General features: G+C 39.7%; 2 protein-coding genes across 2 annotated transcripts in view; one reads left to right on the top strand and one right to left on the bottom strand.

Moving 5' to 3' along the window:
• Nucleotides 1–188: 188 nt before the first annotated feature.
• On the bottom strand, nt 189–6,065 carry PEX10 (peroxisomal biogenesis factor 10). The gene is made up of 6 exons (XM_056331294.1): nt 5,912–6,065; nt 5,648–5,728; nt 4,811–5,217; nt 3,833–4,008; nt 3,403–3,538; nt 189–551 (listed from the first exon to the last, which is right to left on the bottom strand). Exons 1-6 carry the CDS (start codon nt 6,021–6,023, stop codon nt 480–482), a joined length of 984 nt encoding a protein of 327 aa, XP_056187269.1. The 5' UTR covers nt 6,024–6,065; the 3' UTR covers nt 189–479.
• A 36-nt stretch (nt 6,066–6,101) lies between these two features.
• The window catches only part of PLCH2 (phospholipase C eta 2), a 121,752-nt gene continuing 100,849 nt past the window's right edge, over nt 6,102–27,004 (top strand). Inside the window, exons 1-7 of the mRNA XM_056331286.1 lie at nt 6,102–6,241; nt 8,181–8,310; nt 9,285–12,180; nt 13,870–13,931; nt 21,066–21,172; nt 24,331–24,509; nt 26,063–26,541. Coding sequence (XP_056187261.1) covers nt 26,433–26,541 — 109 coding nt within the window. The 5' untranslated portion in view covers nt 6,102–6,241; nt 8,181–8,310; nt 9,285–12,180; ... (2 more) ...; nt 24,331–24,509; nt 26,063–26,432. The remainder of the gene's footprint in view (nt 6,242–8,180; nt 8,311–9,284; nt 12,181–13,869; nt 13,932–21,065; nt 21,173–24,330; nt 24,510–26,062; nt 26,542–27,004) is intronic.

Here is a 27,004-nt window from a genome sequence, read left to right as displayed (position 1 = left end):
CTTCAAGTGCAGTTAAGCTGTACACAGATTTGTAGTTTTTGTCCTTTTCCCCTGAAGTCTACAGCATGGACTTGTTATTATGTTACAGGAGAAAGGGAGTCTTACAAATTGCAGAATTTTACCGATACCTTATGCATGCTGTGAAAGGTTGGAAGACTCATTACCTACACATATTTAGAGAATAAGAATCTGATTTAAATTTTTAATTGCCCAAAGTGAAGAAAACTACTACATTTGTGTTAAGGATTTTTTTTTAGAAAGACATTTTTATTGTGGTTGAGAACCATGTTAGAAGAAACAGAAGGGTAGAGGCAGAAATAGATTCTGTAAAACAGGAATGAAGCACCACCTCACCTTGCACAGGCAGTTACCAGTTTTATAATAAAGTCTTTTTCTTGGACTAACTCAAGCTGTGTGACAACTTTATAAAGGGTATGAGAGCTGAGGTCCTTGTCATGAAAGAGAATAGATCTTTTCCTTTACAGTTGATAGTGACGCAGGTAGATCAGTTTCTGAGGATGAAACTTCTCTCTGCACAGTGGACATTCTGTCTACAAAAAAAAAATAAAAATTAGACATACTGAATTGCTCTATTTAAAAGTTTCAAAAAATCCAAATATAACTGCTTAGCTACTTCTAGAAAATAATTAGCATCCATAATTAAAACCCTATTTTTTCAGTCCAGTTTGTGATGCAAGCTTAACCACGCAAAATACTCTAAGCTAGCCCAATTTAGAGAGCAATTTGAGGTTATAGGGATGCCTAAAAACTGGATGGATTCTTAACAGTTCTTTTGTGGGGAGGGGTGTGTGTTTATTTTTTAATGTTGGTGGCAATACTGCTACTTCAGTTAATTTTGCTAACTGGTAGAATCAGAAGAAGCTACAATTAGAGCCAGTGTGAGGAAACATTTATTCATGTACACTAGAAGCAATATTTAAAGATACTGATGCATGTCACAAGATACTCTTAATTCTCTAAATCAGAACTCTCTTTAAGTTTCTCTATCTTTGCTTGGTGAATCCAGTAGGAGAGTCAAAGGATCTACTAGGTCAGCATGCTCCAAAAGACTAAAATAGTAACAGTTGTCAGTGTTAAGAAAAAACAAGCTTAAGTATCTGAATCTGAAACAAAAAATCCTGCACCATGGACGTTGAACTACCCTTTGAGTAGTAGATTAGCCACCAAGCCTTTAAGGCAAAGAATAAGGTAAAGATGCAGTTATAGTGAATGGATGTTTTCAGATCTGAAATACCACTGTGTAAGCATTTTTAATACAGTCTACCTACAGGTATGTGTGTCTGGTACAGCTTTAGAGTTGACAGCAATGCAAAAAATGGTCTAAAATAAATGTCCTCTAACAGAGAGCTCTGTTGTCAGCTAGTACTCGCATTGAAAACTGGCAACTGCAATTGTCAGTAGCCTTCTACTGCTGTCACATTCAAACTTCTATTGCCTCCACGGTATTTGAAGTTATGTTAAGCAAGGAGTCAGCAAGGCAGTTTCTTATGCCAACTCATTTGATGTTACTTTATTTTCTAGTCAGAGGTGTTACAGGAAGTGAGGACTAATCTTCATTCTCAATTACAAGAACAATTTTTTTTAAATTGATGCCCAACTACATCAGGGACCAAGTAAGCTTGAATAAGGCTGCATTGCAAAAGGATCATTTACCTAAACTATTTTAACCAAACAGTTCATGATGCTTCAGCAGCTTCCTGCTGGCAACTATAAAAAAACAAACTGAAGTTTTCAGCAGTAGATATAAATCCATTTTGCATCTGCTTGCTAATTACCAGCTTTCAGTGGGTTTTTTCTTATTTTTTTTTTCTGTACTTGATTTTAAAGTGGAGTAAGTTTTTTTGCTTTTTAATTTCAGATTAATAAGGTGGCAGTACTCAAGAGCTAATCATTGCCTTACAGATATTCAGCAATATTATTTGTTTTCCATCAAGTATCATATTCTGAACACTGTGGTAGGAAATCTGCGTACAAGAACTATTCCTCTAGTCACTCATTTCTCCTGATAGCTGCTGGTTAAGAAAATGCTCTGGCCCCTCCCCGTTACAGTCTAGCAGGACAGTTTCAGCTTAAGGGGCCCTCTTTAGGTACCTGCTTCAGTTACACTCGTTCCCAGGGTAGCGAGACCCTTCTCTGAAGGGAGCCCCCAGTAACTTTCAGTTCTTCATCACTGTGTGGTGGACTTGCAAGTCCAGCTGAAACTTCGTAATGTTTGCTGCCTCCACTACCTTTTTCTTTCAGAAACAAACAGCTGATAAGCTGAAAAATGCTAACTGGAGGAGTGCATAGTGTGATTTGTATTAGGCAAACTGTATTTTTTTTTTTACTCTTATTTAAAAAGGATTAAATGAATCTGATTACCCAATAAGAGGAGCGCCTATTTTTCACAACCTTGGAAAACACAACTGAGTAATTCAGTAATTACCACTCCTTCCCTGCTGCTAGATGAGTTTCTACCACAGCTTCTGACAGCACGCAGGCAGGACTGATGCAAATTAACTAGTTCTTTACAAGTGAATCTGATGTGTCTCTTGGTATTTCCTGATTTGTGGCAGGGTTGTGGTAGGAAGGCAGTAGCTCATCACAAGCTGCATTCTAGTTTGGGTCTTCAAATGGTGTATCTATCGTAGAACTTAACAGCTTGCATAGGTATAATCTTGGTGCATTTAAATAGAGGTCTCGGCTACACTGGTTTTAGCATCAAGATTGATTTTGGATCTTAGGGAAATTATCTGACAATTTATATTTGCTTGATTCTGCTCCACCACAGCCACACTAGTATCTCTGTAGGAAAAGTTAAGTAAATCATGCCAATCATTTCTAAGTAAGATTTGACCTCTTTTTTTTTTCTGGCAAGCAGTTTTCAGTCTAGAGAAAAAAAAATGCACAGCGTCTTATTCCACAATGTCTATAAAATCCTGAACAGGTGAAAATTCTGTTGGATTTCGTTAATCCAGAGCAAAATCCAAGTTTAAAATACCAGTAACGTAAGAGCTAGCTTGGTTCGGTTGTAACTTATTTATTCCTTTTTACTGGAAAGCAGGTGAGGGTGGCTTCAGAACATTATTTTTGTTGTTTCTTTGCAGTCAGAATTATAGCCCAAGTCTGTAGATGAAGGAACTCCCTCCATGTCTGACTTCCACAGTAGTCCAGTTGCATTTCGATGGTTAAGACAGAAAACTGCTCACATTATTTACCTTATCTATGTATCTATAGTCATTCTGTTCTAATAAAATACATAGGTCCTGGTAAATTCTCGTGCAGGGATTTTGGGAGCCTTACTGAGAGAAAGGGTAATATTGCAACATCCCAGGCTGACAAATATTTTCAAGTAGGAACCTCGTTTACCCCTTCCAGCTCTGTTTGTCCTTCTATACTTACTCTGGTGTTACACCACTCTGTGATGCATTCCCAGCAGAACAGGTGGCCACAAGGTGTGGCTGTTGTGTGTCTCCGTTCTTCCAGACACAAAGTGCAGTGGGAGTGGCGCCCAGTAGTTTTTTCCTTGGTCACATTTCTAATTAACATAATTATATATTACTTCATTTTATTTTAGCCTGCTTGTAAGAAATATTTGATAACATAATCCTAAAGTAAACCCCATCTTCAAGTATTAACCCTTTTTATGAAGATCTCAAAAAACATGAAAACATGAAATCTGAGATGCTCAAAACAGTGAGGAATGCATCAAATGTTTGTTACATCAGGTTCTAATTTCAAGTAGCGCTCCAGTGTTCTCCCTGTTCATGAAAGCTATTACATTTCCCACCATTGCTTCCACCTCTTTCCTAGGAAGTAAAAATGATCATACTTCTGATGAGCTAGGTTGCGGTGTAGTTTCCATTCCTGCCTGGCTCTCTGTTTCTGTTTGAAGCTGTATGTCTGAACACCAATTGTTAGAAGGAGATGGAAGAGTGAAATTACTCCAAGAAACTTGTAACTTGATCGAATACTCTGATCGTCTCCTTGCAGTCCTCCAAAACGCAGCTGCAAAATTCACAGAAACAGATGTTTTGTTACTGTGTTTCTATGAAACTCTGCTCCCCCACCCATCAATAAACTTGACTTTGGACAGAAATGAGAATCCCCAAAACTGACATGTTTCTAGGCCTTAGCTGTCTCTCGGGAGGTGTAATGTGTCCTGGATGCATCTCATTCAGTCAGGCTACAATTAACTGCTGTTTGTGTGAGGATCAGTTGCCTTGAGCTAGCTGTCTGTCTGTCCATCAAAACTAGTGCTTTCATCGGTTTGGTTTTGTTGTGTAGCTCTGAGCAAACAGTCAGACACCTCTTTTTCCACGTTGATGCTGGGAATTGTTGAGGAGTGTTGTGTCTATACATATTTCTGGGCCAGTGGCTGCTATTTATTTTGAGAGACGGATACTGAAAAGACCATGTGAAATTAAGCTCTTCATATGGAAAAATGCTACCTAAACGTGTACTGATTTTTGTTCAAATCAGTATTTAAGTATTTCCCATAGATTTATTAAGCTGCTTGTAATTTTTTGTGTATTTGTAGAAGACAGACTGGACTAGATAGTGTTCTGAAGTTACACAGGTTATTCGCTCCTGCCAGTGCATTCACGTTTATTAGCCATAACCTTTTGACTGCAGGGACTCATAAGCCCTCTATATAATACTGAAATGTTCCCTCACACCCCGTCTGCTCTATTACAATCCATATTATGATCAGTTACAGCCAAATTCTATATCCCTTTTACACATGTGGCTACCCAGAAGAGGCCAAAATACTGCAGTGGATGTCAAACAAGAAATAATGCCCACTTACGTATGTGATTCCTGCGATTCTTTTAGACAGGTGGTAAAAAGTGCCACGTATGTAGAATACTGCCAGATGTAGCCGATGAAGCAAAGGTATGCATTGTTTAAGAAGATATACTATTTGTAAGACCGTTTTCTTCTGCTGTTCTGTAAGCTCCCCAACTTGTTTCTGTACCCAGTTTCGTATCAAGGTCCTACTGGATAAGCCAAGTGCTGGGTTGCTCTGCGAGATTCTGGACTCATCAGCTTCTGCCTGCAACTCGTGTTCCAGGTGCAGTAACCCCTTTTCTAAGCAATAGGGCACTACAGCATGAAGGGAAACGAAGATGGCCCGTCGAAGGAAAGAAGGTACCCTTTTCTTGGTTGAATCAACTTGAACAATGTTCACATACTCTTCACCCAGAGTCTGATAACCTAAATAATGTGTGCAACAGAAAACGTGCAGGGTCAAGACAGCAATTGCAGTGTTGTTCTCTGTGTGGTGGAGCAGCAGTGGCAGGCTGCTCAGGTCAGAACACATCAGGTTTTGGAGTTTCTGAAAGAGCTGCATTTTTTTTTATGTTGAATGAGGGGAGAGTTGCATTTACATTGGTATCTGCAGCATCAGCATCTGCAATGGTTTTAGGCTTAAAGCAGGGATAGCTTTTCAGTGTCATGCACCCATTCCTTTCAAAAAGAGCTTACACATTCTTGTAAAAGAATCTGGGCTGACAAACTGCCGCATTTGAACTCAAACTTCTGACATTTTAGTGGTTGTGTATATAATAAAAGGCATTTATAGAGAATCCAATGCAACCAACACCCACCCCCCACCCCCCATCGAAGACAAGTGGGCGCCCCTTACCCGACAGGGTGGTAAGGACGAAGTAGGCGACATCAGAGAGCAGTTCCACCTCCCTCCTCCACTCCAGCCACTTCTTGGCACCTGGGGGATGCGGATTGCCGCAGTCAGGTGAAACTCCCGCTGACCCAGCGGGGCGCGACGGGCGGGTGCGGGAGCACGGGCTGTGTCCCCGCAGCCCCTCCCGCCACAGCGCCGGCCCCGGCTGAGAGACAGATAGACAGACAGACAGACAGACACACACCCCACCCCCCCGCCCGCGGTTACCCGCCAGCCCGTGCAGCGCGGCGCCGGCCCCGCTGCGCAGCCCGCTGCGGTACAGCTCGTCCTTCTGCCCGCAGCGCACCAGCTGCGCCGCGCCCGCGGCCGCCAGCGCCATGGCGCGCGCGGGGGGGCGGGTTCCGCGCGGCGGCGGCGTGGTGCGTCGTGACGCACAGCCCGGCTGAGGAGGAGGCGGGAGCCGCTTCCCTCCGCCCCACAGCGCTGCGGCGGCCGCCGCCTGCCGGCCTTCCCGCCTTGGGGGGGCGGGCGCCCAGCGCGCTTCCTAACGCGGCCGCAGAGCGTGGCCTGAGGGGTGGCTGTAGTGCCCCGGCTGAGGTAAATCGCGTAGGCCAGGCGAAGGCTGGAGGCCGGGCTCCCCGCAGCCGCTCTGCTGGAGGCGCGAACCGCCGGGAAGGCTTGGCGGGGCGGTATGCCTGCCCTTCGCCGCCCCTCGCCGCCAGGTGCCCCGCTGTGTGGGCTGGGGGGTCCCGGGCCACGGTAGTGCCTGTCCCCAGCGCCCGTCTGCCGCGGCGGGCCGGCTGCGTGGTGTCCTTCTGTGGCTGAATCACTGGTAAAAGGCGGGGTTTGGAGAAGGAGAAAGATGACTGAACGTGAGCTTTAAGATCTTACTCAACAGCGCTTCTTACACATTGCTCTTGATGTTGTGACTAGTTGCTAATTTATTTAGGGAATTAAAGACTTGTGATTCTTGTCATAAGGCTTACTGGCCTCTCGATGGAGACAGCCAGAATCCCATTACTCGCTAGGTGGCTGTTGCAGGTGTGACCAGTATCTAAAAAGCCAATTTTTTTCCTCTGCTCCCTACAAAATGGCCTTTTAAACAAAGGTAGCATCATTCTGAAAACGTTTTCTACCTGTATGCATCTTGAAGTCTGATGCATTCTTTCTTTTTGTCAAAACAGGGTTTTTTTTCATTTCCTTAGCAGATTTTAATGCCATGGAGTTATAAATCCAGTTTTTTAACATGCTGAAGCAAAGGGGAAGTTCTGCCATGTAACTGATTTATTTGACAAAACTACTTTCGTGTAGGTTGAAATAGATGTTTTCCAGAAGAGTTTACAGGCTACTTTCAAGTGAGTTACTGCAATATTAACGTGACAGGAGCTGGAGCTTGTACTTGTTTTTTTTCTTCTCAGCGCAGAAAGGCTACCTACTGACAAACATAAACACAACTAAACTGGAACTTTGTAGTCCTTTCGTTTTCAGTAGTCTGTTATTAGCAACACTGCTTGTGACATCAAAGTTCTAATTGAACTGTACCAAAAGTTGTAAATTATAACTGAGATTCATCACAGCTTTATGTAAGTGATGCATTCATATTCCCTCCCTCCTTGCTCCAGGTGCAACTCAAATTTTTATTTGCTACTGTATCAAGGGTGTATAACATAAATGAAATTGCAGATTGTTGAATGTGTTGCTATAAAATCCATGCAATTAAGGAAAAGCTTAACATTTTATTTAGTAAAACAGTAGGGGGAGCACCTGCATAAGGAAACAACCCGTGAGAAATGGGGATTACAGAATGTGACATTTTCACGTCTAGTGTTCCCTTCCTACTTAAACCCGGACATATCATAGTGATCTGATATGGCCCAAGTTAAGAAACTTGAAGCTGCTAGCCTAAATTACAGCATTTTTAAAAAATATTAAACTAAACCAAATTGGCCAGTCTTTGGGTGATTTTGTTCAGAATTCCAACTCCCCTTGTACTCCCATATGTTTTTATTTTTTTAAAAGTGAGAGCTATGATTTCCACATTCTTTCGTGTGTCCAACAGCTCAGTTGCTGAGAAAAATACAAAGCAAGGGAAGAATGGTTAAAATTGGAGGACTTGGTAACTTTCTCACCACAAAACTATTGGTTGCTATTTCAACATTACATAGGCAGCATAGCAAGCGTATCCTAATCATAGTTTATTTTTTCTACTGACTCTGATAGGTAGGATTTCCATTGTCTTGTGCCCTAGGATTTCCTTCAGCAATCCAGAGGTTCATATCTTTTAAATCAGTTGCACCTGAGAAAATTGGAATATAAGAAATATGGGGGAGTTAGGAGCAAATGGTGGTACTTTGTTGGAGATGCTGACTTCGCTTAGAATGATATTTGCTTGGTTGTGATCAAATGTTAGAGAAATTGATTGGAGTGCTAGGTATAATTTCTCATCTGTGCTCTGTATGAGATACCTATTTTATTAAGTGTGCAGGGTACATGTTTGCTGCCATTTTATTGAAGGGCATAAATACGGTTTTCTCAGTTTACAGGTCAAGAAACTAAAGAAGAGCTCGAGAGACTTTTTTTGCAAAGCTGAAATGCTGGCTGATGAGCACTTAATTATTAGACTGGAAACCATTTATAAAGCTGAAGATAAGTTCAGGCTTCGGAAGGTCAGATTTTCATTCCTTTAAAATTTGGGATTTTTGGGAGATTGTATGGTAAATAATACTCTTTCTATTTAGTAGAGTTAGTTGTTTTTAACAGCACAGTCAAAGTGTATCCAAAAGCTGTAAGAAGAATGATGTAATGAATTCTTAGGGTCCAGTAGAAGTCTGCATAACTGACTGTAGGGTCTATTCCTTCTTTTTGTAGTAGAAAACTGAAACTGACCTTAGTAACAGCTGAAAATCCAAATTGTAAGCAGTTTTCAGTGCTGCATGGTAATTGCTTTGGTTTTGTGTGCATTGTCTGTTCTTGGCATTAATATTTTATAGGGTCAAGTGATTAATTATTTACTGATGTTTTTGAATTTACCCTTTAACTGTTCGTAATTACCTAGGGTTCCAGGCTGCCAAGACTGTTCCCACAAATGTTAAAGCATGTGTTTAACTTCTCTGTATGTCACCATTCTTGACAAATTAAATGGATTTTGTTATACTCTAAAAGTTAAATTGGTTTATGCTGTTTTGAAGGGTGGGGATTTTGTTGAGTATGGCAATGAACATATGTTCTCTCAAAAGAAGGAGAGTTGTCAAAATCTAGAAAATAAAATACTTTTTTTTTTTGAGCTGAGGAGATGACGTCATGCCAAATAGTCTTTCCATTTTGGGTAGACAGCTTTAATGTATATACCATTGAGGAGAATTGTCCTCTGTTTTAGTTAGCTGCTTGCTTGCACTGAAAGTTACAAGTAAGAGAGGGATAGACCTCCCTTGCCACCTCTTGTGTGTGGTAACTGATCACTGTAGTAAAGAAAAACATCCTTTGTTTCTTGATTTCTAGCACTGTGAATTTTTAGGCAGCTGCTGTGTTTTATATGAGAAGTTCCATTGGCACGTGTGTATAACAGTCATGATATTTCCATACTTCGTTTTTCTTGACTCACTAAAATACATAATAAATCAATATCATTATCTCTTCTTAGGAGATGGGACAAATTGAGAAACAAAGAAGTGATGGGACACCTAGAAAGTAATGCATTGGAAATAAGCTTAATTCAGCATTCTGCCTCCTGGAACAGGTCTTTTTTGCCCGTGCAACGTTGGGTTATATTTTTAAGTGCTCTGGAGTTTTATGTGTATATGTCAATATGTTTATAAGAAAAATGAAGTACCTGAATATATTTATTTTTAAACCTAACAAGTTCCTGAATGCTCTCAGGAAAAAGGAAACTATTTCTATACATGTTACAGCTACTCTGATATGCTTTTGGACAGTTAACTGTTATTGCAGGACAAAGCCTTGCTACTGATAAGAAGTTGCTCTTCTGCATAGTTGAAGAGTGGACAGACTTTTTTCCTTTTAGTAGTTCTTTCTTAAGGGAATGTTTTCTAGTCTATGATTTTGCTCTCTGTAAACAAGTAACAGTTAAGAAGTGTGAATATTCAGGGGAAAATACAAAACAGGCAAATGAAAACAACAGAAAATTCAAAGCATTAGGTAGGACTGTTAGTTGTGAAATAACAAAGTGAAATAATTTAATATTAAACATTCAATCCTGCCAACTCTTGGGGGAATTTGTGTCTTTGTTGATCTGCCTTCCACTTTTGCCTTACTTATTCTTTCTGTCACTTTTTTTCTTGTTCTTCCTGTTAGTGTCTTGGTAGTTGTGCTGCCATATGTTGTATGATAAAATTTCTTCTCCTGAAACTAGTTTTTTTAAGGGAATAAAAAACACTGCCTGTTGAGGGCCAGTGTTGTGCTGCAGGTGTCAGTCTAGACTCAAACTTGTGCTCATTCTGCATATTTCAGGTAATTTCCCTTTCTCTGAGAAAGTTGCAGGAAACCAGTTGTCGTTTTTATTTTGTGGACCTGGAATTACTAAACAAAAGGACTGTAAGTGGTACTTTGAGCAGTGATTTGTGATTGCTGATTAGAAGTGGGGCTGAAACTCATTGGTAGTGAGTTCAGGTTCTGTATATATGCATGCTAAAGATGATATTGTTCAGTGATGATGTGGAAGTGAGGAGCACTGGACAATTCTTAAAAGTCTGAGGGAGGAAACCTGAATTGGCAAATGTTTTGTGATGTGTGGAGGATTCAGTGAATTATGCCTTGCTTCTCCTTCCTTCTATTTTCTCACTTCCCTATGAGTCTGCATACTCCTTTTTGGAGAATAATGGTTTTGAAATGTTCTGTGAAAATGGATATGTAAGTAATCTTTTCTTGACAGTCACATGAATGTGACATGAAATGGCTTCTGTTCCAATGCTGCGCAGTGTTTGTGTGTGTTAGCGTAGCTGGCATTTACCTCTCACTTGAAGAAAGTTTTATCAGTCTGTATTTGCAAATGTTGGGTTTTTTCCTTTTGTTATATTTCTTAAATCTTTCTGCTGTGTAGAAAGTTTAGATCTTCTGCATATAGCCCCCTGTGTTGATTTACATGGAGATTTTTCTGTTTCGTTCACAGAATTTGCTATGCATAGAATTTGGGCTAATGAATAGTGCAACATTTATAGGCAACACTGTTTCATACAATGGGGAATATATAATCCACCAAATAAGAGTATGTATTCATTCCTGTGTGGGGACAGACAACCCCCTTGAAAAACTTCCCAACAAAATTACTTCTTGGACTGGGAAGCAGTAGAGGGAAGTTCTACAGTTAGGATTATTTCATATAGGCTGGGATTATTCTTTGTAGATCCAGGCCAAACCCGCTTCTCCCATAGATTCCATCCTCTGGCAAAACCAAAACAATGAATTAAAAGATTTAGAATGAGAGAAGTGGCTGATCTGAATGCAGACTGTATAAGTAGTGCATTTTTTGTAAGGAGAAGAAATATGTGCTATATTTGCCAAAATAATAAACCAGCACTTTTTCCTAATCTAACACTAAGCAGTTAAGCATATTAAGCTTAAAAAGCATAGTGCCATACACACCTCAAGGACCTGAGGCTCTAGAACCTTTCAAATACTGCCTACTAACCTGATGAATGTCTCTTGAATACTCTCTATCATGAGAATTATTATATAGATTCTTGTCCCACCATGATCCTTTACCAGTGTGATGGTTCAGCTGATGCTGGAAGTGACATGGTAAAACAGCCTGGGATTAACCTGGCTAGTTGTTCTCTTCGTCACATGCAGCAAGACCAGGCTAACGTTACACAGCGATCTGCAAGGAAAATCTGTTTCTTCTGCTTTGTATTGTGATTGATATTGGCAACTGCAGAAAAGTGCCATATCTCTTAAAATCTAGCGGCTGTCTTTTACTTAAGCTTTTGCAAGACAAATTCCTGTGCAGAATTTGTTTCCATTGTATGCTTCTCTACTTTTCCTTATAACAGACCTGCTAAGGGAGTGACTTGCTTCACTGACGTTAACATGAGGAAGTCCAAAATGTAAAACAAACTCAGTGCACAGTAATGATTAACTTCTCCTCCCACATGTTGCTTGTCTGTGCATTATTAAATATGGTTTTACCTCTGCAGACCTGTTAGTATAAAGAGGTTTGGCGTGCAGCTTTCAAACACGGCAATAAGCAGATGTTTCAGTTTCCAACCTGAAGAACAGGTTCTGCAGATGTAAAAGGAACGAAACGTCTGCTCAGGATTGTTACCACCCTCTGATTCCTTTTGCCTCCTCCCACTTTGAACTTGTTACCCTGGAGCTGGACTGTTTGAATAAGGACTGTAAGAGCTGCTTTGTGATCAGTGAGCTGAGAGCCCTTAACATGTAAAGTGCAGGGGTGGAGCCTTCGCTCTCAGACTTCGGAGTTCCCTCCCCCCTCTTTTTTTGTCACGCTTATGAAGGTTCCGATGCACCGTGCAAAGAAGCCAGGACAGCTTGTCTGCACTGTCCAGAGGGAAGAGGCAAAGGTATGTGGATTTTTGTTTAGTTTGCTGCTTTCTATTTCAGAAATAATTTTGGTGTACTTTTAACACTTTTTCTCACTCACAGAATTCGTTGCTAACTTCTAAAATACGCTAATGCAGGCGTATATATAGCTTTGTGACTGTAACAGTTTGCTACTACTTCTGCTTTTGCCTTTTTTAAGGAAGACAGAATGGAAAGAACGTGCTGTCTGATGCTTGGTTTTGGTCATGCTCTTTCTGTTTCATGAAAATGTTCAGGAACCTTGAAATTCTGTTAGTCCTAAGTTTTCAGATTCTCAGAGCTTGTGGGAATGAAGCAAACTGCATTTGTGATTTAAGTTGAGGCATTTCTAACTGGACAACTGCTTTCTTCAATGCAAGAGACTAGCACATTCATTCTGAAATGATAACTTGAGCCTTGATGTTTCACAGGTATACTAAGCCAAAACTAAAACTCTCTTAGATAAGAGAAGTTGAATGTAAAATAAACTTCAGATATTTAAATAAAATACCAGCTAAATAATACAACCTGGCTGATTCTGTGACTGAACAGTTGATAAGTCTTAACTTGGAAGGAAAGACACACATGACCCTTTGAAAGGGTGTGCATTATTTGGCTTTTTCTTTAGGTCTTTGTTTTGGGCTGTGGAGAAAGAATTTTCGGTTCTTTCCTGGCATAAAAATGTAGGTTATGATTGCAGAGATAGAGACATAAGGATGGACGAATTCCTAGTGCTGTGTATGCTTCCAGTGCCTCAGGCTCAAGGTCTTAAACTTACCCCACATCCTAAGGGTAATAATTTCTAGAACCATGCTTTTCTTTCATGGTAGAGGTAGGTTCAACTGTTAATAAAACAGGACTAGGATTCACTGCTGACTGAGTTAAGCTTGAGATAGGAAATTGATGCTGTCTTCAGCATCTAGCTCTCAGTTAAGTTGGTTGTATATGGTTCAAAAGAAAATGATCAAAGTTTTGCCTTTTAAAGGAGCTTTTTCTGTTTTTACTGAGGGGGGGGGGGGAACTGTAACTGGGGAGAATTCTTTTTTGCCTAGTAAGATTAGGTATGGAGGAACTGTTAGTCCAAATGAAGGACAGAGGTTGTGAGGGAAGGTCAGCAACTACTGATGAAATGTACTAGTTATCTAAATGCGGGCAAGATTGCATGGTGTCATAGTTACTGCATTCTAATGACCTCAGTACCAGTGCGTGAAGAACGGATAAATAAATGCTAACTTGCCTCTGAGCTCTTCGGTAGGTGGACAACTTGTTTTTAATTGTCTGCTTCTGGGCACTGGCTGTGACCAGATACATTTGACATGGCAGACTGGTTAACAGTGGGCTTTTTTATTTAATAAGCAAAATATTTTGTCAGATCTACTTTTGTCATATATACTTGTATAATATATAAACCTGCATAACTGAATCTTGAAGCACTAAGGGGTTGCTGATTCTTTTATTTAAAGACTATGTTGGGAAGGTCAGCTCCTATAATGCGTCATATTTTGATCCTTCTCAGCCTGGAGAACCTATCATTCTGATCATCTGCTTAAGGTGTGGCTTCCTGTCTAAAGCCAGGAGAACTTTAATCTGAGTGGGTTTTTTTGTTACTTTGTCTTATCCTTATGTTAGTCTTGGAAAGTTAATTTTTCCTCTGATTGTCCTTGCAACTCACGGAGATTCTCATCTTATAGATCCACAAGTCTTCTAGGGCTGCAGATACATGGATTGTTTGTTAACTCCTGCCTTGTCATTGGTAAGTAAATGACTTTGCAATGGAATGTCCTCCCTGTGAATATCTGTGAAACTTATTAAAATCGTGCCCTACAGACCACTGCAAAATCTTCAGTCATTGCTTGCTTTTAGTTTGTTTGTGTTCTGGCTTTGCAAAAACAAGTTTCTAGTTATGGCCAAGCTCCTCTTAATTTACCTGAAAAGGCTTTTGTTTTCTTCTTATGTGGCATTTGACATTTCTGTAATTTATGTTGAGTTAAAAGCTACTCCATACTTACCCTAAACTGTCCGAGAGCATCTAAGTGAATGTGCTGGAGGAAATCCTTCTCATTGTGAGAGCTTGTTGATAATATTCATGTATTGTAAAAAGTTGTAGATGTAAAAGACTGAAATTCTTTTGTAAAAGAATCATTACTCTTGGTTAAGGATAAAAGTTATAGAGTGTATGGTTCTTCTAAAGTTCTTTATTCACAGTTTCAGAATACCACAACCTTACTTGGTTTTAAAATAGAACGTACAGAACACTCAGTTTGTAAATATAATTCACAGGAGCCAGTTTATTTGTGAATATCACTGGAATTTGTTCTTGTTAGGCCTGTTAATTTGTTTAGAGCTGAAAAAATTACTATATAAATGAATTTGAGTGGGTAATAGGATGAGGCTGAAGAATTTTTTTGGTAGAGATTCTCTCAATTACTAAGGATCATCTGAATTTACTGCAATACGTTTGTCATGCACGAAGATATCTCAGTTCTGCATTAGTTACCTATAAAATGATCCACTGCTTCCCATGGTAGACTTAAATTAATCATATGTTACTATTGAAATATATTCTCCAGTGTTACGCCTGAATTTTCTTTCACTTAATTCCACTGGCTTGGACTTATTTCTGAGTTAACCTCAGAGCAATTCGGAGCATTGATACTGCCAGCCTCGCTAAATGACAGCAAACCTTCCTGTATATCACTTACTGTGGATAATTCTTAATGGCATATGTGAAATGAGTGGTAGGTGTAGACCATGCATTCAGGATCAGATGATAGTGAAGAAAAGGCATGTTAACATGAGCCATATCCTATTCCACAGGGCCAGCTAGTCTTCCTTCCTGGCCTCTGAACTAAGTATAACATACATAACCACTTTGTAGGACGTTTCACCTCAGTATTTGCTTCAAGTCTTTATGAAGTTCTGGACTTCCACATTGCTGCTTAGAATACAGACTCTAAATCCATAGGGAATTTCCAAACCTTTTATTCATTGTTTAATCTGCCTCCATTTTGTGGGAGTGGAGCACTTGCCTTCAGCACACGTTAAGTACACAGTAAGGTCATTGGATAGGTACCTGCAAAACTGCAGGCTGTGACAAATCTTTGCACATGCTTAGGCAAAGTTCTGACTTTCATTCCTGTTGTGTTTCTGTACATTACTATCTGGCAGGCTGCATGTGAGTTTGTGCATTATCCATAGAAATGTTGAGTGTAGACATCAAAACAGGCAGGTCTAGTGCTTCAGTATCTTGAGAGGCTTGGTTTCTGTTGTTCTGCAGGAGGCCTAATGGCTAACAAAGGAACAGTGGTAGCTGGAGTTCACAATTGAAAAAATCTTTGGTTTTCAAATAGTAATTGAACAAAAATCTCAGTGTGTTCAATTAAGAGATGAGAAAATGAAGAGGATAGGGCTCTGGATGGGGAGGTGATGTTTCAGGTTACATGTTGTGAACAACTTCCTCAGGTGCAAAATGGCCACAATAAAATAAACTCTTTGAGTCAAGTGCATCAGGCTGTATTGTTGAGAAGAGCCATATAAGAATTTTGTTCCTAAGCCTCTAGCTGCTTGAAGCTAGCCTGCAGGCCTTTGGATCTCATTTGTTAGACCTCACTGATCTATCTGAGGCTGGATTTCAAGCAAGCATGAGGTAAACATTAAAATAAACACTTTAATAATTCTAGACGTGCAGTTTCTCCATATCCATGGACCTGAAAGCATTAGCTGGGTGAGGTTTTCAGATCCATTTGAGTCAGAAATACAGCATGCAACTTGAGAGATTGAATTTTGTATACCTGGTTCTGATCTGGCCCTGCTCTTTTTCATTTTTTATTTCAGCCTTGCTTGTTTCCATTTAATTAAGGAATGGCTCCTGGAGAATCTTCTGACATCTTAATAGTTGTCAGGGAGCTCTGGATTGCCTCAGAAATTAGGAGGGAAATCAGGTGGGAAGGTGAAGGAGCTTTACATGGTAACATTCCTGGGAGAATTTGAAAGTGCTGCAAAAACTATGTAGTTCCCATCCCCTCCAGGTGTTGTTTGCCAAAGGCCGTTATGCAAAAACTTGCAATACCGCTTTTTGTGTTGAATCTGATATTAAGAGGATGTCTCTTCATAGCTCTTCTTGCAGGACTAGTTACTATAAAAGAACTTAAAAGAAGCTCTTCCCTGCCTCTTCTCCCCTTCAAGATGGCTCTGCCCCCCATTTATTATTCCTGTTATTCCAGATTTCCTAGTGCCCTTAGATGCTGGAACGTATTTTCTGGAAGTTTTCTCTGCCTTTAACTGAAAACATGTAATATGTGTTCTACTTTAAAAATAAAAAAAGAAGTAAGGAATGGAGCCTGAGGAAACCATGGAAGCATGCAGTAGAGGTGCCTAGAAGAAGCTATATAGCCTGCAGAGGAGAAAGTAAAAAACAGAACTTTGGGATGTGTTATGTGCTGGTATTGTCTAGTGGGATTGCTGCAAGAGCTAAGGGAATATATTCTGTTTGATTTGGTGTCAAGCGTGTGACCACATGGGATTGTACAGAGGTAGCTGGCTGTGAGTAGGGCTGGAGATAGGTTGTCAGGTGGCTGAAACTGCCCCAAAGACTTGTGTTAAAAAGTCTTTGATAAAGATTGGGTTTACCAGTTGCTGTAATGCACACTTAGAGCTGGCCTGTGGTGTGTGGATTTGGGAGGTGTGTGTGCTGTTTACACTTAGAAACCACTTGGTGCATTTGGTGCTGTATGCCTCAGATCATTAGATTGCAGTCAATTATTTTGGTTTTGGATCATCCTTCGTTAAATAACATAATAGGGTTTTTTTGTCTCCTGAGTATAAAGTGACCTATTCCACTTTTCCTTTCCCTCCTGTGAGTTTAGACAGATTTGGAATGAGATGAGGTTATTGAAGTAATGTTATTTATTGACTAACAAAGTCCTAAGTCCACAGTAAAGTGGTGAAGGAAGCGGAGCTGCACTTTGATATTTACTGTATTAGGCCCTAAAGACTTGCTACCTTGTAGCAAGTCCACTAGTTAGTGTTTGTGTATGTCACTGCCCTCTGTTTGACAAAATCAGAATGGGTTGAGTGGTTCCCAGACCCTTTCCTGCTAATGGAGAAGGAGATTCATTAAAGAAATCAGTTTGGATGTTTGGGGAAAAAAAACCAACACATGGCCTTCTCTAAGTTGCCAAGTGTGTTTTTCTTGTTTGCAGTATATACATGTAGCCGCCACTTCCACCAACTCTCTTTCTGTCTTACAGTAGGGTGAAGAAAGATGCACTTGAAAAGCGCCTGTGCTTTTGATTCTGTTTAGGTTCCTTACTCTGTGGTAAACTAAAATGTTGCCAGCTTTGCAGATCCTGATGAAAACCTTTGCCCAGCCTTAGGTGCAAGATGATGAGTTACTGAGGTTTGAAAAACGTCTGAAGGATGATCTTTTTAGACAATGGCATTAGAAGAGTGCACACAAAGTATTTTTATCACCAACTCATTTCTAGGAGTATTTGTTGTAAATTAAATGTGAATTGCAAACCAAGAGAATTCAATGCTCCCCCAGCTCAACTGTTTCTTAGAGAAGGCACTTAAATGTAGATCAGTTATTAATCTTAATAAAAAGCAGCATGTAACCCGAAAGACAGTGCAAATAGATTAGATTTGAGATGTTCAAAGGAGCATGTACGCTGCTTTAAATTGCAGAGGAACTTGGGCATCTACACTTATTTAAATCTATGGTGTGAAATTTTTGTAGCAATCCAAGTTGTAAGAGAACTGGAGAGGATCCTCTTGTAATGGATTTTGAAACCCTACAATTCTTCTGAAGTCTGTCATTCTCTTTTGTGCTTGGAATTGGTATTGCACCCTCTGCTCGTCACCTTTCTCCTTGTCATTGAAGGTCATTACGTTATTTCTGTGTCCTTCTATTATCTGTTTTGAAGTCTGTCATGACTGGCTTCTACTTTGTGTAAAGCTTTCAAGATAGTCAAATGTTTGGAAGTGGTGTAGATTTGTGGAGTATTTGCACAATGTTATAAAGAGGGAGCTATGCTGTAGTTAAAGACAATAGTCTTGACTTCCATTTACAGAAAGCAAGTATTAGATTGTGCTATTTTTGCAGTTTTCATTGAATGGGCTTGTGTAATTTTCTCCCAAAGCTGCATGTAATTAGCTCTGTTTTCTTAGTGTGTGTGCATGTGCTTGATATTCTCCAGTGGTAAGATGCCTGCTTATTGGCTTTCAGTTGTCAAACACAGGCAAAGCTTTATCCCTCTCCAGTTATCCAGAGTAGGTTAGAGAAGTGAAATCAGAATACAGATCAAAGATGCTGTATTACATACATGCCTTCCCTCGCTGGGAATTTTGGCCGTGTTATATTGGAAAAATGTAGTCATCAGTGTGGTTAAACCTGTGCTCTGGATCTATTCTGTGCATCTGAAAGGTTTTAACTACCTTGATTAGCTTTTCGTATTGTTCCAATTTGAGGTTATATATATATATAAATTTCTACTATAAACATTTTGTCTTAGTAATGATAGAAGTGGTAGAAAACTACAATAAATATGTGCTGGAAAAAGGCTGATGGGGGAAAAAAACCCTTTGCTTTTAAATAGGGCAAGACCCTCATTTCACTAGCAACAATTGTTACTATTTGACCTCACCATTTAGCTAACAAGATATATTAATTTTATTTCATATTATCTCTTACTGTCCTTTTTCTTCTTAGGCTTTTGTATCTGGCCCTACTAGGCATCCTCAGGAGAAAGCTGATCATGTACCACTGACCTGGTAAAGGACTCATGTTGCCACCTCCTTTCTAACTCCCCCAGCATGTTATTCCTTAATATCTAAGAGATTGATCAGTGCAGCAATAAACTTCTGTACAGAAGTAAAGCAGCTTGATTAGAGGTCATAGGCTTTATTCTTAAAAGAAATTCCTGCCTCTTTAGATGAGGTTGAAGAAAAAAATTAAAAAAAGATGGGCTTCTAGAGAGTGACCAAGACTGCTAACATAATTGAGAGTATTAACTTTATTAATATTATAGATCTCTTGATTACAAATGGCATTGGAGGCTCTAATCAGTCTCCTCTTCAACATGACTCACAAATTCCCATATGCAGTAAAAGCGTAGCTTTTCCAGCAGTAGTCACTTCCTGTCTGTCTCCTAACAAGGAGACCTTCCTCTCCCCATTCCTTCTCCGAGACTTTTTGTTTTTCGTGGTCTATAGTACGAAACTTGTGTTTTCAAAGTACTTTTGAACCAAGCTATTGGATGAGATTTAGAGCCTTGCTTAATTAGTTCCCTTTGCTCTTCTAATAAAAATGTCTTGTTCTCCATTGCTAATAAGAAATGCAAATGTTCTTAAGAAGCAAGAGGCTGCTGTGTGCTGTGTTTCCATTGTCATTTCAGATAGGTCTGGGAACTGGCTAGTAACACATAATGATTATGAAACTGAGAGGGTTTTTGGTAACTCAGGATAAATAGGGAAGGGGATTGCAAACAAGTCTGTTCCCTATGTATAGAAATTGTTGGAAACTTCAGGATTTGTTTAGTAAAGTAAATGCTAAAGTCATATGACACAGTCAATATAAGCCTGAAATAAATTATTTGGATTTAATAATAAGTCTCCTACTTGCATAAGGAATACTCAGTTACATCATTCAGCAAAAATGCAGGGCTCTCCTGCATCTGCGGCTCTAGTTCATGCTGTTAAGGGGCGGGTGAGGAAAAGCTGACAAATGTTAAGTGTTCCTTTTAAGTGGGATGACTGTATTCTGGGTGTAAGGTGAAGGCATCAGGCTGCCAGAAAGATATTCTGATGTCCTCTTTTCTTGACTGCCTTTTTCTCTGCTTCCTTCTTATATTTTTAACTGAACTGGTTGCCAGAGGACTCTCTATCATATGCCGGTTCTGTGCATGCTCTGTCCCTTGGGAAAAAGAATTTTATATCACACCCTAAGGTGTGGGCTTACCCCCTTGTTCCATAGTACTGAAACAGACTTCTTTCATTTTGCAGTTGCTTTGGATATGAAGTAACATGCCTGGGCGTGCAAGTTATCTCAAATGGAATTGCCCAGTGAATGGATTGCATTCTTTAAAATGAACAGCATGTCATAGTGAACCACAGCAGAGTTTAAAAGCAAATCCCAAGTCTCAGATTCGAATACTTTAAACTATTTTTTCTCTCGTTTGATAATGGTTTGATCTTTTATTCTATTTGATCTTCTATCCTATTGATCTTTTTTTCTGATCAAACTATTCAGTTTTAAGTGATGACTTAGTTTTTGTATGTTTCATCCACAGTCAGTGATTTGTTCTGGAAGGATAGCCGAGCTTGTCTAAGTTCTGGTGGGTGCCACACAATACCTCTCTGAATGGGGCAGGGCAGGGGGTGGGAAAGCAGGTCTTCTGGAGTTAGGTTTTTTAATACTAGTGATGTAAAAATGGCTAAAAGATTGTTAATGCTGTACACAGCTTTGTTTGTCCATAAGTGATAACTATCCTTCCTTTAGGGCTTTAAGTCTTGCTTTCTAAGGAAATACAGCACCTCACACAATAATTCTTAGGTAGGGCTCTTAACCTGAGCAGTCAGTTTAGATCTTGTTCATGTGGTCTGAACAGATACAGTTGCTCTGTTCTGGCTGTTTTGTGACTTTTGTCAGTGAGTAGTGCTGTTCTCAGAGGCTAGAGTGTTTCCTAGGATAACACAGGTGAAATATTTTCAGAGAATGTAACTGATGTTTTTCATCATACAACCTTCACAAGAAATTTTCCAGGAAAGCCAGCTGAGTTTCTTTCCTTTAATAGGAAGTCTGGCCCCTGAATCTTGCTCTGAGATACCAGCTTGAATACTGCTGGTTTTTTTAAGGATTAATTGTGTGCCTTTTCTGTTGGCTGCCTAGGATTTTGGGGGACATTCAGCTTGCTGATTCAGGGAGAGGGGCTGGCCTACTCCCCCACACCCCTGCTACCCCAAAACAATATGGCTATGCTGAAGGAGGGGAGAAAGGTAAGTCTGAGGACCTGTAGAGAAGGTCTAAAAGGTGGGACTGAGTGTAGAAAGAACATCTTTTGCATGAAAACAAGATATTTAGAGATCAGCTGAGTCACAACAGCTTCACTTTCAGATCAGAAAAAAAAGAGTAAAGAATGTGAATTTTACATGACTCAAGACAATAAAATCCTCAAGGAGCCATATCCTCATATAATGTAAGGTATTACAGCTCATCTGCTTTCACTGAAATGATGCCAGTATATACCAGCATGAACATCTGTGCCTATTCAGTCTTCCTCACTCATGGATGTGTTCTTTTGTGTATAGTGAGTCACAGTGATTGAACTTCCTACAACAAAGGAAATGACCTCTTAGAAAACCCCTAAAGCAAAGAGTAAGAGTGCCTGGCAAAATAACTACCAAAGAGTTCAACTTTCTGAAAAGGAAGTGGATAGATCTTGTCTCAGTGTTAGAACAGTTTCATCTGTTCTATGAGCTGTGTCTTCCTGGATTAATCTCAGGGTTAATCGTTTAATGTGCATGTACCAGAAGTGGTGCTTTGTGGCTAGTGGCTATAAAATTGTGGTTAGGAGGAGAGAAGTTGCCCAGATGACCAAAGCAGACAGATAACTCACCTGCTGTGAGGCTGTGCCAGTCATCTCTAGAAGTATCTTGTTCAGAGTATGCAATGGGTTAGCTCCAGAAATGCTCTTGCTTTTGGCTTTTTCAGTGGACAATTGATTTAACGCCCAAGATGCCTTCTAACATCTAGTTCTGGTTCTGTCCTAAAGTTCTAAAAAACCCCAAACCTTCTGGAGTCTCTTCTCATTCACTGTAAATCAGGGGCAGGTGCAGTGAAAGCAAATATACTGAACAAATGTGCATTTATCTATCTAAGTTTAGCTACTTCATTTCTTGTTTGTATTCAATCTAAATTTCTTGACTTTTGTTCACACTCAGGAAATTTTAAAGATGCTTATTGAGTAGGATGGAAAAGTTAGACAAGGAAGATTGGTTACCTGGCTTTGGTTTTGGAAGGTACAGGGGTAAGCAATCAAGGCAGTATGGTATTTTAAGACTTTTCTTCAGCTATGCTGTCTCAGAATATTTTGTCTTCAGAAAAAGTTTACATAAATGAAAAGTATAAACAATATATGGGAAAAGCAGCCATAACAAATGTAATAACAGAAAGGTTTAGTCTTAAGCAAATATTGCTTATTTGGTCTGATAACAATAGCTTTACTGTTACAACATTTGTGTGTTTTCATGACATCACCACTGGATAAGATGCTATTAAAGGAGTCTCTCAGCTTTTTGTGAACTTTGGCATCTCTGGTAACTCTACTAAAGCCATTAACAAAAAAGATTCCTCTTGTGTTTTCATCCATGTAAGGACTTACTAAAGACCTGGTGGGTTATAGGGTCATTAATTCTCCTGATGAATATCACACAATTTGTACTTCAAGTAATAAATTTGTCTCAGTTCCAAGAATAATTCAAGTCTGAGGGGACCTGAGAAAGTAGGTTGTTTGGTACAACCTGCTGCCCAAAGCAGGATCAACACTGAATGCAAACCAGGTTTTCCCTCTGGGTGAGGAGTCTGATTATTGGTAAATTGTTTGCACAGTTGAATACTGATTTTCAGCAGCTATATTTGCAGATATCTTCTGGTCACTGACATGTAGAAACACTTTAGTGTGTGCAATGACTGTTTCCTGGCTGTGTAGGTGTTTTCTTTGGTTTCACCTTGCTGCCATGCTGTTGCTCTGTGTGTAAAAACTAGAATAATTCCTTTGAAGTTTATATTATTTTTTTTAAACATGTTACTATTATTTCAGTTGCATGAACCCTTTTAGGGAAACTTGTACTAGGTGCTGTGTATAGGGATAACAAGACTATCTTATTCCTAACTGACTTATGTTTAAGCTGTAGGATTTTATAGGTAGGTGGAGGATACAAACAGAAAGGGAGAACCCTTAATTCATTTAAAAAAAATAAAGGTAATGGGATATGCATGATACGTTATTATTAGAAGAACCTGTACTAACTAGAAACAAAAATTACTTAAGTTTTTCTTCCATTTTCAGATGTGTCTGTTCATTCACAGTTAAAACAGGCATACTTAAATTTCAGAAGCGACTTTACCCCACAGCTTTCACACTGAAAGGCAGACACACAAAAAAAGTGGGTTTTTTTTTTCCTTTGGCTAACTCTTCAGTATTTGCTTTGGATTCAAGATTCCTCCAAAAATTCTGTGTTTGAGAGTTGGGTGGGAGAAGAGAGGAGAGGGCAAAGCACCATGGCTAGATGGTGATATTTTCTGTTGAATGTGGTGTAAGATGTGTGTGGGGATTGGATTGGATACAGGTAAAAGGTTTCAGGGTTTCTTTTGTCCTTGATTTTTTTAAAACGGCTAGTAGAACCATGGTATCTAGAAAGATAGACTCGATATACTCAAAAGAGAATTTTGGCACTGTTAACCTTCTGTTAGAGCGGCATTTAGCAGACAGCTTATGAGACACAAGTTGTCCAGTAGCCGTAGGATGAGTTTCTCATATTGATGCCTTATATGGAATAGAGAAATTAACCCAGGGTGTGAGGTTCAGTTTGCAAACTCCATAAATGCTGGTAAGACAGCAGTTAGTGGTAACCAGGGAGCAAACCAAGGCTTGTCATGTAGACAGCTACGTGTGAAAGTAGGAGTGAGGTAAGAGATCTATCAACATGCTTTTACAGCGTGGTCATGATAGCAGGCTACAGTTGTGGATTAATACTTCCTTTTGTTAGGTGTTTCTTACACATACCAACTTTTTGCTACAACTCACTGTATCTGCCCCCAAATTCTGTTGGTAGGTAACTCAGGTGTGCTGCCACGGAGTCTAGTGTCTACTGTGTTTGACACCTGCTTGCTTCAAGTGCCTTGTTCCTACTCCTCCTTGACATGCATGGTATTAGTTCAGCAGGCTGCTATGCCATTTACGTTATACTCGTGGTAGAATATTGAAGATGTAGTAGCAGTCATAATGTCTTTTTACCAGATCAATAAAAGCTGAAAGAAACAACTTTAGTTTTACCGGAATGTCCCCAAATGAACTGCAGCAAGAGGTGCAGCTCCAGTATTAAAGCAGTGTGTCTTGCCAAGAAAGAGTTATGAATGCTTACCTTTTTTCTAGTGTCACGGAAGACACACCGTACGTGTAAGAGCAAGTAATCCTATAAGCTGAAGAGTTGTGGCTGGACTTCAAAAAGTGTCAGAATCACACATGTGCCTCAGTAGAGGGTCTTGTGAAAAGTATATCCAGGATAGACAAGCTTAATTGAGCCTTGGCAAGTCAGCTCTCTCTCTCTCTGTGTAAGTATATTTTTCGTATTAATTCAAACATTAACTTAAAGGAAAAATCATTTATTTTGGGATGTACAAAATGAATATGTGGGAATGTATTAATTGTTTTTGTTCAGTCTAAAGCAGAATGTTTGCTCTGTTTTCTTTTAGCTAATTATGTATATGTCAGACAATGATGAAAGGATACAGTTAGAGACAGATGACAGCACATACAAGGGTGTATATTTGGTGGGGGGAGGGCAGGCCACGAAGTATCTTTAATAGCCTTTTACCTCCCTTGCCTTTCAATCCAGTCAGTTTGTGAAATCTGCCCTAAGTTTACAGTTTTGGTGACCCTAGCTGTGCTTTGTAATGAACATATTCTTCACCAAATTAATTTTGCTCATGATACACTCAAAATTATTTCAGAGCCACAGGTTACAATTTGAGATATTTCCTGTTTAAATCTGGAGACAAGTGATTTTAGTGATACTGAATTTCTACAGGATTAATATTGCTAAGCACTGCTCTCCCATATATGAAATTGCTATGCATTTGGCTCCACATGTGGGTATTGCTTCATTGACTGAAATGCTCCGTCTCAACAGAGGAGATTTTGACTAGATAGAAATGGAGAAGGTGGGGCTTGGTAAAAAGATAGTCATAGAGAGGAAATGACTTCCCAAAGAAGCTGAATGAGGGACCAAAACCAAGACAGAGAGAATTCAGACTGAGAGATGCTGTAAAGGGAACATCTCAGTAACTTTTTGCTACTGATGTCTTGCAAACCCACCAGTTCTACTCACTGTCAATTAATAGTGATGCCTCATTGCCCTCTCTCTTTTAAAATAATGTCAAACTGGATCTGTGCTTTCACAACAAAACATGTTAGGGCAATGTTTCAGAGCTCAACTTGTAATTACAAACTGAAGGAGACTCCCATAGATTCAAACAGTTACCAGCACAAGGTAGGATCCCAGGTTTCTGTCTTGTATGATTGCTGTTTTGGAGTGAGCCTTCAACTTTCATTCTCAGAGGAAGGTCTCCATATGAAAGCTTTGAAAAGGTGAGCCTTCTGTGTCCAGTGGGCAGGAGGTAAGTAAGAAAAGGCAGGGTCAATGCCAGCCATCAGTGAAGAGATACAGCATGAAGACAGTTGACAGCATGTAAGAGAAGAAAAGAACTTTAAAGGGTAAGAGACAGAACTGAATGAACAAGCCAATGTCACCACAGATAGTTCCCAAAGGACAGCTTTGAGAACCATAGCCGATACATTCACTTATGTGTATCTATCTCTGTGTGTGTGTGTGTATATACACACATATATAAAATTAAAAAGAATTAAATCTAAGCATGAGTTGTTTGGTTCCTGGAGAAGTTGCTGCTGGCAAGAGCACAGTTTTCTGTGATTATAGAAAATACTGGGGTGAGGGAAGGGTCGGGACCTTCTGTTATGCCAGGAGCTATCTGGGTAAAAGAAACTGCTGAGGTCAGCCCATTTGTTTGTAATCTAGCTATGTTCCTGTATTGTGTAATAAACAGATAAAGCAACTTCCACTATTTAAAAACATTGTCTTCTCCAGGTTCGCAACATGCAAGAAACCCTGGGAAGATACACTGAATACATGTAACTATTTTGCTCCTGGAAGGGCCATTGCATCCATGCCATCAAGACTGAGCTCAGTGGTAGTTCCTTCTCCACACTGATGCTATAAATCCTGTTCGTCAATGTGTGGAATATGTGTCAGCAGGATTAAGCCAGGACAGTCTCTTGAATGTGGAATTCCAGAGAAGGCACTCATCGTGACTTCTGAAGCAAGCCAGCAACATCCTGAAATTCTGGGTTTTACTAAGATACTTCTATTCCTCAGCTGAATATTTCTGCAGACATCTGCTCTGAGATAGTTTGACTTGGAGCAAACACTTGTTTCTAGGCTGCTCTGAAAGCTTGAGATGGCTTTGACTTCTCCAAAACCTGTAGCAGGAGATTTGACACAAAGAAAACTCATGCTCCATGATGGAAACAGTTTCCATTTCCTCTCTGCAAACATCATCACAATAGGTAAGTGGAAGGTTACCATCCATTCATCTAGTAGGTTGGTACTGAAAATACTGTCTTTTTCTCTCAATTTATTTTTATTGTATTAAGATTTCATATGGGACTTCTAGTTTTCCTTACATTTGTTGGAGGGAATTGTGCTTGTATGTTCCCCAGTCCCTTTTTTCCTGTGTAGTTGGTATGATGACTAGAGTTTGGGTGAAGTGTATTTAAAAATAAAAAAAGCCCAACACACCACCAGCAGCCCCCAAACCCACAAAAAAACCAAAACACCACCCCACCCCCAAAGAAAGTGTCACTACTCTGGCCTGTGTTTGATCTGTTCCAGTAGTTGGTGGCATGTACAAGTCTGATGCAGACTAGGAGTTAAATTAGGTGGTATTGGAAGGCAAAAATTGTAGCAAGTCTAAATAAGATATGGAAAATTGCCTTATACGCTAAGGATATCTCTGAATCAATCTTTCTT

This window comes from Falco biarmicus, chromosome 3 (genome assembly GCF_023638135.1).
Source record: "Falco biarmicus isolate bFalBia1 chromosome 3, bFalBia1.pri, whole genome shotgun sequence".
Taxonomy (NCBI): Eukaryota; Metazoa; Chordata; class Aves; order Falconiformes; family Falconidae; genus Falco; species Falco biarmicus.
The sequence above is the reverse complement of the archived record's forward strand: the minus strand, read 5'-3'. Positions and strand labels throughout refer to the sequence as shown.

Excerpts from the sequence above, each read along its gene's own strand:
- PEX10 (XM_056331294.1), bottom strand. The coding sequence starts at position 6,023 with ATGGCGCTGGCGGCCGCGGGCGCGGCGCAGCTGGTGCGCTGCGGGCAG. Across the intron at positions 3,539-3,832 it reads CGCAACCTAGCTCATCAGAA|AAATGTGACCAAGGAAAAAA; the intron begins GTATGATCATTT and ends TATGTTAATTAG. Across the intron at positions 552-3,402 it reads CAGAGTGGTGTAACACCAGA|ACAGAATGTCCACTGTGCAG; the intron begins GTAAGTATAGAA and ends TTTTTTTTGTAG.